Below are 11,904 nucleotides of genomic sequence, written 5' to 3' on the forward strand. Positions count from 1 at the left end.
ATACAGCCCTGACCACACACCCGAGCATTGCAGTGCTCGCCCATCACTACTCATGTGTATTGGATTCACAACAGCAACAGTTTACAGTTGTGATCTGATTTGTACCGGGAGATCACAGAGATCCTGCTCCATCCCAATCCGCAGCGGACCCGTTACACACGGTTCACAGGTGACTCACTCGCCTTCTCGCCCGTGACTGCACTTCCACTAACCACCTCCAGATGGCGCCATCACCCATGGGATAGAAGGTGGAAGGTGGCTGCCAGTGACGAGGTGAACGCTCTCTAGTGCCACGTTCGTAGTGACGTTACAGCAGGAGGTGCGAGAGTCTCCCCAGACCGGTTCTCAGTTCCCGCACACGGCGGAGGCAGAAAAGCCGCTGGTCGGAGGGTCGCCGCCGCACGTTACCGCTGTCCGCAGAGCCGCACCTGGGGGGATCACGTGAGCAAGGAGAGGCGCGGAACGAGGGAGGACGCTGCAGACTGCAACACTCCAGAGCCGGGATGATGACTGCTCGGGGCGCCCCGACACACCGGCTCCTGCTGCTGCCCGCACTGCTCCTGCTGCTGTGGGGGGCGACCGGCACCGCTGCGGCAGGTAGGAAGCTGCCTATAGGAATGCCTCGTATAGTGCACAGTCACTCTGTGACGTCGTAGTGCGATACAGCGTGACGTCACGATCTGCATGGTGGCCAGCACTGGCAGGTCACACAGGGCGGAGCAGTGCCCTGTATGGAGCACACACCTAGTCTCATGAGTGGATGCCTCACATTCCTGGCTGGCTCGTGATCATGTGTAGTGTGCATGCATTGTGTCCCCGCCTACAGGAGCATGGCACTGCTGACTGGCACCCAATGAGCCGGCCATGGCTTCTGCAGACCGCTGCCATGTACAGTTCCCCCAGTCACCAGAGGGCCACACACACCCTATTAACTGTTATGGGGTCTGTCCGGTTTCCCTCATTGGCAAAATCTGGGTTGGTGGCAGATGTGGAGGGTCACACACCCTATTAACTGTTATGGGGTCTGTCCAGTTTCCCTCATATTGGCAGAATTTGGGTTGGTGGCAGATATGAAGGGTCACACACCCTATTAACTGTTATGGGGTCTGTCCGGTTTCCCTCATATTGGCAGAATCTGGCTTGGTGACAGATGTGAATAGTCTTATGTATGTTATTTGATTAGATGAGAGGTGATAAGTAGCTGCCAAAGACTTCTGTTACTTGGTGATTGTTATTTTATCATTTATTATGGGGATAACCGGGCCACTAATTGAGGGTGGTTCCAGGCTTAGAGGTAACCTAACGGCAAATACACGGTGCCCGATCCACTGTCTACATGTATCGAATAGGCAGTGACTAATCAGGAGCGAGCACTAACTACCATGCTCGGTACTCCTAATGAACAGGTCAGAGGTAGCTTGAATCATATACCGAGTATAATAGAAGTCAGTGGGAAACCTTGACGTCCACACATCCGTTAGCTCATTACGAGTACCAAGCATGGTAGTGCCCACTCATCACTATTCGTTACGAGTACCGAGCACCCGAGCATGATAGTGCCTGCTCATCCCTATTTGGTATGGGTAGCAAGCACTCGAGCATGGTAGTGCTCACTCCTCACTGCTCGTTATGGGTAGCAAGCACTCGAGCATGGTAGTGCTCACTCACCACTGCTCGTTATGGGTAGCAAGCACTCGAGCATGGTAGTGCTCACTCACCACTGCTCGTTATGGGTAGCAAGCACTCGAGCATGGTAGTGCTTACTCTTCACTGCTCGGTATGGGTAGCAAGCACTCGAGCATGGTAGTGCTCACTCACCACTGCTCGGTATGGGTAGCAAGCACTCGAGCATGGTAGTGCTCACTCACCACTGCTCGGTATGGGTAGCAAGCACTCGAGCATGGTAGTGCTCACTCACCACTGCTCGGTATGGGTAGCAAGCACTCGAGCATGGTAGTGCTCACTCACCACTGCTCGGTATGGGTAGCAAGCACTCGAGCATGGTAGTGCTCACTCACCACTGCTCGGTATGGGTAGCAAGCACTCGAGCATGGTAGTGCTCACTCGCCACTGCTCGTTATGGGTAGCAAGCACTCGAGCATGGTAGTGTTCACTCGCCACTGCGCGTTATGGGTAGCAAGCACTCGAGCATGGTAGTGCTCACTCGCCACTGCTCGTTATGGGTAGCAAGCACTCGAGCATGGTAGTGCTCACTCTTCACTGCTCGGTATGGGTAGCAAGCACTCGAGCATGGTAGTGCTCACTCTTCACTGCTCGGTATGGGTAGCAAGCACTCGAGCATGGTAGTGCTCACTCTTCACTGCTCGGTATGGGTAGCAAGCACTCGAGCATGGTAGTGCTCACTCTTCACTGCTCGGTATGGGTAGCAAGCACTCGAGCATGGTAGTGCTCACTCTTCACTGCTCGGTATGGGTAGCAAGCACTCGAGCATGGTAGTGCTCACTCTTCACTGCTCGGTATGGGTAGCAAGCACTCGAGCATGGTAGTGCTCACTCTTCACTGCTCGGTATGGGTAGCAAGCACTCGAGCATGGTAGTGCTCACTCACCATTGCTCGGTATGGGTAGCAAGCACTCGAGTTCACTCATCACTAGCAGAGATCTGTCACTCAGTTTAGTGGGCAAGCAGAAGCCGCTGGGGACCCACCTGTACTAATAGTCACCTGTTCGGCTCAGTCCTCAGGAGAATTTAAAGTCTGCTGTTTTTCTCTGACACCGCAGTGTTTCAGAGTCAAATCGTGCTGCCAGTGTCTGACACTTGTTGTTGTCCTTGGATCGAGCAGCTTTTATCAGCCGGCAGGTTCACTTTAAGGCCTATTTCACATGTCTGAGTAAAACACGTGTGTTTCACGGTCCGTGGTGAACGTGCGTATGTGTGCTATCTGTGTGACATCCAGATAGCATGCGGACAGCATGAACTTGTATACTTGCCTGTCTCCGGCGCTGCGGTTACTTATAGGTCCGCAGTGCGTGCAGTGAATATGCATGAGCATAATGAGCGAGCCCGGAAGTAACAGCAGAGACAGACAGCAGTGTTGGAGACGATGAAGTCTAAAAATTCCTTATTTTTATGTGACATGTGTTTTCTCCGGTACGTGTCACATGGATAAGTGTGCGGTCCGTGTTACACCCGTGTTGCCGGAGAAAAACGGACATGTTGCTGTTTGGAGCACACGGATGGTTCGTGTGAAAACACTGACGTATGCGCAAACCCATTGAATTTAATGGGTCTACGTGTCTCTGGTACCCGTGAAGAACAAAAAACAGACTTCACCCGTACCGGAAACATGGACGTGTGAAAGAGACCTAATGGGTTGTTCAGTTCCTGAGAACGGCCACTGCACAGTGAGCAGAGCTGTGCTGCTCCATTTCTAATCTACCAGTTCGCCAGGGAGATTGTGTTTGGGCCAGTGGCTCAGAATCGCAGGCTGTGCTCTCCCTTTGAACAGCTGTACACATGTAGGGTGAGGAGAAGTCCCACGAGCCGCTTAGGCCCCGGCCGGCTTCAATGTTTCACTTCTCTGAAACGTGACACCATGTTGCTTGGCTGAGTGATGGAGCTGGACTCTGATTTCTGCTGCCCGAGGTTGGGGCAGCATGTGTCAGCTGTCAGGTTTTCTTTAAGCTTCACATATATATTTATCATGAGTTGTCTTGAAGTACATGTTTGTTTTGCTGTTTTTTTTTCCCATTTTTCTGATTATTTTCTGTATTTTACTTGCAGAGGGCTGTGATGGCGGAAACACATGTGAATCGTGTAAAAATATCTCAGGCTGCGTGTGGAACACCTGTATTGTGGGTAAGAGATCTGGACAAGTACAAAATATCTCAGGAACATGGAAGAATTTTCCTTTTCCCAATCTTGTGTAAAGTATTATCTTTGACGTTTGTAATGGACATAAACTATATTACAGTTTAGACTAAGAGACTCTTGATCACGGTTGGCCAAAACACAGGCACAAGAGAATAGGCACTGGCATCTAGATTTCACCTCCTACCATTACTGTTGCCCATTACTTGGAACTCCATATTGCCAGTGACCACATTCATCTCCATGTCTGATGAGAGGATTCGTCAGAGACCGGGCACAGAGAACACATATTATGAATGGTGACTCTTCTACTGTGATCTTGCTGAAGGACCTCTCCTTGGCCTCATGGTCCTTCCCTTTTTGGTAGTTGTTCCTGTGGTGGGGGCAGCAAAGGTGCTAAATACTCATGAAACAACCACTCACATCATTTCCCTTCATGGAGGCGATGGCTGCTGTTATTATACATGCACACAGATGAGGCTTCTGTGGGGCGCCAGTTACGTGTGCTGCACAGTGTCTGGCTTATACAGCCTATTGATGACGTCCCTACTATTAGATTAGGTGGGCTGCCCAGCACTATATAAGTGCACCCCACAGGACAGACACCCAAGTTCTCCCAAACTAACACTATATGGCCTGGCTGCATTCCACATAAAAATGAAAGTGTGCAATAGTGAAATAAAAAGATGAATATTAGAATAATTTATAAAATACATGAGGCATTGGTTTATATTTTGGCCAAAATATGGAAGCTCGCAACCCAATGTCAAGGGTCCCCAAGCTAAAAGATCACAGAAAAAGAAGCAGCCATTACCAACAAGATCAGATTACCATTGGATTAGCAGGATGCAGCAGACCCCATGATAAAGGTGGGGGTAGCACAGGTGCAAAATACTGATGAAACAACCACTCACAACCTACCAATTGATGCTATGACAGAGCCATGTTTGCAGTCTGAGATCTCCGTATAATCCATAATGTTTGTCTATGGAGATTGCTTGGCTGTGTATTTGATGTTATGAATCTGTTTGCAGAAGGTGAATATGAAGCACCTGAGCTCGATAATGTGTCCATTTATTACACTAAGGGGTACTTTACACGCTGTGACATCGCTAGCATTTGCTGGCGATGTAGAGCGCGATAGCACCTGCCCCCGTCGTACGGCCGATATGTGGTGATCGCTGCCGTAGCGAACATTATCGCTATGAGAGCGTCACACGCACATACCTGCTCTGCGACGACGCTGTGACCGGCGAACCGCCCCCTTTCTAAGGGGGCGGTTCGTTCAGCGACGTCACAGCAGCATCACTGAACCACCGCCCAATAGAAAAGGAGGGGAGGAGATGAGCGGCCGGAGCATGCCGCCCACCTCCTTCTTTACTCCTTTTCCGGTGTTCGGAGGTAAGGTGATGGTGGTCGCTCCTGCAGTGTCACACAGCGATGTGTGGTGCCGCAGAAGCGACGAACCACATCGCTACTGAGCAGAAAACGATATTTTGTTTTAGAACAACCTCTCCATGACCACCGATTTTTCCCTCTTTTGCGATCGTTTACGGTCGCTCAGAGGAGTCACACGCTGCAATCTCGTTAACGAGGCCGGATGTGCGTCACAACCACCATGACCCCGACGATATCTCCTTAGCGATATCGCAGCGTGTAAAGCACCCTTAAGATTCCGATTCATCAAGGTGTTTATGCCAGAATTCTGGTGTAGAACACTGTAAAATATATCAACATTTTTGCGTAACACAAAGCTGCATAAAAATGTTACGACTTTTGAAGTTTTCAAACTAGTTTCGGGCAACTCCGTCAAAGCTGGGACAGCGTGGCAATGCCTCCTTGACAAATTCATTAGAAGTTGCAACGTTCTTACTCCAGAAATGTTACTTCAGTCTGATTGGAGTAACGCTTCTGGCGAGACACGCGCCAATGATTTAGATTCGCCAAATCTGGTAGATGGCCTTTAGGCGTATCCTATTCCTGCACTCCCCTCATTACGGCTAGTGTGTACTCTTGCGGCAGCCAGAAAGATTTGATAGTTTTGCTGGGTAGGATTTTGCTCTGCATGGTTTGATCTTCCCAATGGTTCACAGCTTTGTTGTTTTCTGGGTGTTTCATACTTAATGATTTCATTTTCCTTCTAGGTGAAAATCCAAAGTGTTCATTAAATTCATCTGATACCAACTGCACGGAAGTAGCTTGTGACGGTAATATCTATTCTTCCGTTTACGTCACACCTAATTATGTAAATATCCATGTCTGGAAAGTTAATTTGCTTAGGATAGCTACTTTATACTAATCTGGAGCCCGGGAACCCTGTGCTACGAGTCCGGTCTCACACATTTGTGTTTCACAGTCCAAGCACAGAGCGCGATGTACTGACCGCTTTCTGGTCCAAATTCAAAAGCCTCACATATGCCTATGAGGGGTTTGGGAGACCTATGAACTGTGGTGCCCATTTGAAAATAACCTTTTGTTTAAATCAGGTTTTTATGTTACACCCCATAATATTGAACATAATTCACTGCAATGTGAAAGCGACATTGTTGTGCACATGTTGCATCTTATGGAACTTCTGTTCACCACTTCAGGGTTGGTGAGTCCTAAAAGAAATGACAAGCTCACTCTTCGGGTGGCTGGGAAGCCGCCTGCTCTCTATACTTTACTTGATCGTGCTGAATAAATGAAATCTGTATTGGAAAAAAGAAAAGCCCAGTCTGCGTAGTTTGCTTTTCCTAATGATTATTCCAGATCTATGTTTTTCTATACTCTGAATACTTTGTTCTTAAGCTATAGTAATTTTAACCATTCGTAAGTAGTATTTTGTTGTTGTTCTCATTCACTTCTAATGTGAAATCCGTCCCATAGAAGAATGTAAATCTGTTTTTCTTGTTGACCTTTCACAGCCGCTCCAAGTACAGCAGCGCCAACCCCAGCCCCAACTACTCCAGCAGGTAAAGCACATTATTAGTATTTGACATAGATTTTTTTAGCAGATATCACATTGACTTGCTGCAGCTTTAGGCTATGTGCCCACGCTAGAATGTCCATGCGGATTTTTTTGCCTGAAAATCCGCAACTTTCGCGGCAAATCCGCACCCGCGGATTTGCCGCGGATTTGCCGCGGATTTTGATGCGGATTTCATTTTTTTTTTTCCCCCATTCAAAACAGAAAATCCGCACCAAAACTGCACCAAACAATTGACATGCTGCAGTTTGTTCCGCATCAAAATCCGCGGCAAAATCCGCAGCGGAAAAATCCGCAGCAATGGGCACAGCATTTCCAAAATGCCATTGAAATGGCTGGGGAGTAGCTGTGCTGCAGATTTTCGGCAAATCCGCGCTAAATCCGCGTCAAAATCCGCGTCAAATCCGCGATAAATCCTGTAGCGTGGGCACATAGCCTTAGGCTATGTGCCCACGCTACAGGATTTATCGCGGATTTGACGCGGATTTTGACGCGGATTTAGCGCGGATTTGCCGAAAATCTGCAGCACAGCTACTCCCCAGCCATTTCAATGGCATTTTGGAAATGCTGTGCCCATGCTGCGGATTTTTCCGCTGCAGATTTTGCCGCGGATTTTGATGCGGAACAAACTGCAGCATGTCAATTGTTTGGTGCAGTTTTGGTGCGGATTTTCTGTTTTGAATGGGGGAAAAAAAAAAAATGAAATCCGCATCAAAATCCGCGGCAAATCCGCGGCAAATCCGCGGGTGCGGATTTGCCGCGAAAGTTGCGGATTTTCAGGCAAAAAAATCCGCATGGACATTCTAGCGTGGGCACATAGCCTTAGACTGAACAGTCTGCAGTGGAAAGAATGACAATCCAAACACTTTCCACATGCCAGGTTCCTATCAGATTATGGAATAAGATGGAGACAGTAAAGGGAACCAATGCTAAGTTAAAGCCATGCTGCCCGAGCTACGCTGCAGTTTGAAGAGCCGGTCGGGGACAATAGGGAGAAACTTGACTGATCCAGTGCGGCCCGGATAGTTTTCCCCAATTCTGCTCCACACTTGGGCTACACCTGAGAATCGGCTGAGCACGGCAGGGACGTCACCTTGTAGTCTCTAGCCGGTTCTTCAAACCATGTTTTCTTGGAAAAGCCGTGATCTTTCAGAGTAAGGCATACCTGGCTGCATGGTTCAGGCTGCATCAATGCTGTTAGCCCTACTCGGATGTAAGCATGTCATATGAATTATATAGTGTAAGTGCCAATTGTGGTGTCCATCATTTGTTGTGGGGGTTCACAGCTTCTTCTGGTTATTCTATTCATGAGGATTAAGCCATTGGAACTTGTACAGATCACAACAACCTTTAGTAGACATAATGTCACTTGTGTCCAAGCAATGTGCCTGCTATTTCAGTTCAGCCCAGTTTGTTTTCGTGATCATTAATTGGAAATGATCTAGCAATTTTACAGCGGATCTTTCTAGTCGCTCTTGACTCTATATACCAAAGATGAAACAATATTGACAAGAGGAAGTCATGGAGAACCATAAGTCCATAACAACCCACCAGCTCTTTTAGTAGTTGATTTATATGATGGAATAACATTACTAGCTGCTATTCTATCTTTTTGTACAGCTCAACCCACCACAAATGGAACTGCTACCAATACATCTACCTCAGTCCCAGGTAAGTACATCTCAGAAAATGAGGCTAGGAGACCATGTTTTCTCTATTGTGTGTATCTTCCATAAAATAAACATTTGGGTTAAAGTTCTTCTCCAAATAGTTGCTAAACTTGCAACAGTGGTGTTTAGCTAGTAAGGTCAGGTTCAGATGGCTGTATTTCACAGTCCTTATGTGGACCTCAATGTCTGAGACTGTAAGGTCAGGTTCAGATGGCTGTACTTCAGTCTATATGTTGTCCTCAATGTCTGAGGCTGTAAGGTCTGGCTCAGATGGCCATATTTCAGTCTGTATGTGGACCTCAATGTCTGAGGCTGAGGGTTCTGGTACAGGAACCCCTGCCACTCCAAGACTGAAATACGGCCATCTAAATCTAGTCTAAAGTTCTTGTTTTTTATTTACTTCATTTAATAAATCTGTTTTTCCAAGTATAATGAAAAAGAAGGCTTAATCTACTAAAGCGACAATATGTTAAAAATAGTGAATATATATTCCACACTCGCCCACATGAAAGTCTTTAGTCTTTAGTCTAACTGTTGAAAAGCACCATGAGATGGACAACCACTGCTAAAGCCTAACCTTTTATTTGCATGTGTAGCTTTCATGTAGAACCAGGTGTACATGTAATGTCTTTTTTTTTTTTTTTTTTTTTTTTTTTTTTTTAATTTTATCTGATTTGCTTTTCCCTGTTTATTAGCTCCAGTAACAAACAGCACCGAAGTTACTCCTTCATCCACTACCCATAGCGCTGTAACCAGTAAGTTATGTTGATATAACTTTCTGCATAGTGTTTCTTATTACTTTATTATATTTATATTGCATGTAAAAAGAACTCTTTTGGTTTTCAGTTTTCTTTTGTGAAAGTTGGGATTTCATATACAGTATCTTACAAAAAGTGTTGTTTTTTTTTTTGCAGACTCCACAAAAACTCCCCCAGAACCTACACCATCACCTATAAAGAAGAACACCTTTGATGCCGCTAGCTTTATCGGAGGGATCGTCCTTGTGCTGGGCGTTCAAGCTGTTGTATTCTTCTTGTACAAGTTCTGCAAGGCCAAAGACAGGAATTATCATACCCTTTAAGGCCAGTAGCTCTGGACTGCTCACCTACATCGCTCTAACCAAATGTAAACCTGGAGATTACTCGTTGGAAAGTAACAGAATGAGGCCCTTCTTCCTCTGCAAATTCTATTTTGTACCATCGCTATTGAGAAGGAAGTACATTGCTGTGGACTGCATGCGTCCCATCTGCTTCCTAAAGTATTGCTATGTCCTGTTCTACAGTATACAGGGGAAGAAATGTTTCCATGGGTATATTGGATGAAAAAAATCTTAAAATTGCATTGCAGGGAATGGTTTTAGCTGATCAGGTTGTTCGGTGATGATCGGAGCCGTGCAATCTGTAGGTATTGCGTATCTTTCTATCATTTTCACCCTTTCATTACCTTTGGTGAATCATTTAACTAAAAATGACTTTTGTTTTTTTTATGATTTCTCCCCATTTCCTTAAGTGCACCTTATTTCTAAAAGAAGGTGATATTCAGAGAATTGTGCCTTAAAAGACATCTTGAAAGTACCTCTCATATTTCAGTTTATTGAATTGGCATCTGTGCAGGTTTGCTGCGATGGCTGACCAATACGCCCCGTATCTTCCAGAAAATACATTTTGCACTCGAGTTTGGCAAGTAAATTAATGAAGCAAAGCAAGTTTAGCTCTAAAGTCGTCTTCAATGCATCTTCCCATCTCTGTATAATAGCATTCCTACATCAACAGGGCTTGCGCTACGTATTTACTATTTCAACTGATCTTTTCTGTGGATCGCTCCAAAAAATGAAGGAAAAATATACTAATTTGCTCTAACTTGATTTTTTTTGTTTTTTTTTTAATTTTAGCTCCCACAGCTTTCTATTACAGCATGTCTTCATTGTTAATTCTAATCGCTTTCTTGGGTCCCTCTTGGCCATAAGTGTATATAAAAAGCATTTCTACCTATTCCCTACCGCATGATCTGTACAGATGTGATCAGAATAATTGTTTTCAAGGCAGATCAGTGAATGAAACCTGTTACTGCTGCAATAAATGTTTCCCGAGGGAGTGCAATATGCAGGTTATGTGCCAAAGGCTGTTCCCTAGGGAGCTAATAAGAAATTACCTTGGACCTTGAGTCACAATAGCATACTGATTCTATCACAACGCCCTAAACGTAAATAATGTCTTCTGTCATCTTCAAGTGAAGTCCAGGAGGATCTGTCACTGTCGGGCAACTACCTTAGTGACACAGGATTCCCTGTGACATGGACACTTGCTCTGGTCCAGACAGACAGACAGACTCACGACGATGATGATGATGATGTTGATGATTTTCTCCATGCACCTTTGTCCAAGTCTGCACAAAAGCACTGAAGTAAATGAACAGCACTAGTAAGATGACGCACCTTATACTTATATGTTCCACCATACAGTCAAAAGGTCCGAAGGTTAGTCAGAGATGATCGAGTGATGATGTGTTAATAGATGCTGTGACTTTAAAGAGAATGTGTGATCAGGAAATTATCTATTGTTTAAATCAGTATTTTTTTTTTTCTCTTTTAATATGGTCATCTAAATTTTAAAACAAAAGAGCGAAATCTTTCAATTTTCTGTCCACTGGGGCTATACTAGACTCATAACTAGAGATGAGCGGACATGTTAAGTTCGATTTTCAAACCAAAGACAGACATTACTAAAGTAAAAAATCAGGGTTTAGAGTTTGGGTGCTAACCACTCAAGTGAGCAGCACTGTTCTCGGGTACACTCTGTGATCAGCCCGCTGCGAGCCACTTTCAGTATTTTGAATATCTCGCACTGGGGGTAAAATCGTCGATAGAGGATGTAGTGTGCAAAAAAAAAAAACCTTGCACGCACGCCCTCTTTTCCGGAAGTGATTTCTGTATTAATGATGAGCGAGTTTCGAAATACTCGGATTCGCGATACTCGTATCGAGTACTGTCTAATACTCGCGTATGCATTCTGAATAGTGTGTGCAATGCAAGTCAATGGGGAAAAACTCGCAAAGTAACGAGTAACCCGAATGCCATATTATTCACTACTCTCACGAATAGTACGGCATTCAGGTTACTAGTTACATTGCGAGTATTTCCCATTGACTTGCATTGCACACACTATTCGGAATGCATACGCGAGCATATGACTGTATTCGTTACGAGTATTTCGAAACTCGCTCATCATTACTGTGTATGTCTGGCTGTATGTGGGCACAGACCTGTACTGCCCAATCGGTTATTTCCAATGGTGTTTAGGTCCAGAACCGAACTTTATCTAAAGTCTGACAAACTTCAATGGGTCCGCTCATCTCTACTCATAACTCTTCCTGAAAAAACAGAAGTTTAGGTAAGGCTCCCTATTATCAGAACTAGCATTACAATGACTGTAATATA

General features: G+C 45.5%; 1 protein-coding gene across 1 annotated transcript; it reads left to right on the forward strand.

The window, feature by feature from the left end:
* The first annotated feature begins 264 nt into the window (after nucleotides 1–264).
* On the forward strand, nucleotides 265–11,502 carry CD164 (CD164 molecule). The gene is made up of 7 exons (XM_075338355.1): nucleotides 265–597; nucleotides 3,744–3,818; nucleotides 5,975–6,037; nucleotides 6,737–6,784; nucleotides 8,419–8,469; nucleotides 9,164–9,223; nucleotides 9,383–11,502. Exons 1-7 carry the CDS (start codon nucleotides 504–506, stop codon nucleotides 9,547–9,549), a joined length of 558 nt encoding a protein of 185 aa, XP_075194470.1. The 5' UTR covers nucleotides 265–503; the 3' UTR covers nucleotides 9,550–11,502.
* The last annotated feature ends 402 nt before the right edge of the window (nucleotides 11,503–11,904 follow it).

Source organism: Anomaloglossus baeobatrachus, chromosome 3 (assembly GCF_048569485.1).
Source record: "Anomaloglossus baeobatrachus isolate aAnoBae1 chromosome 3, aAnoBae1.hap1, whole genome shotgun sequence".
NCBI classification, from domain to species: Eukaryota; Metazoa; Chordata; class Amphibia; order Anura; family Aromobatidae; genus Anomaloglossus; species Anomaloglossus baeobatrachus.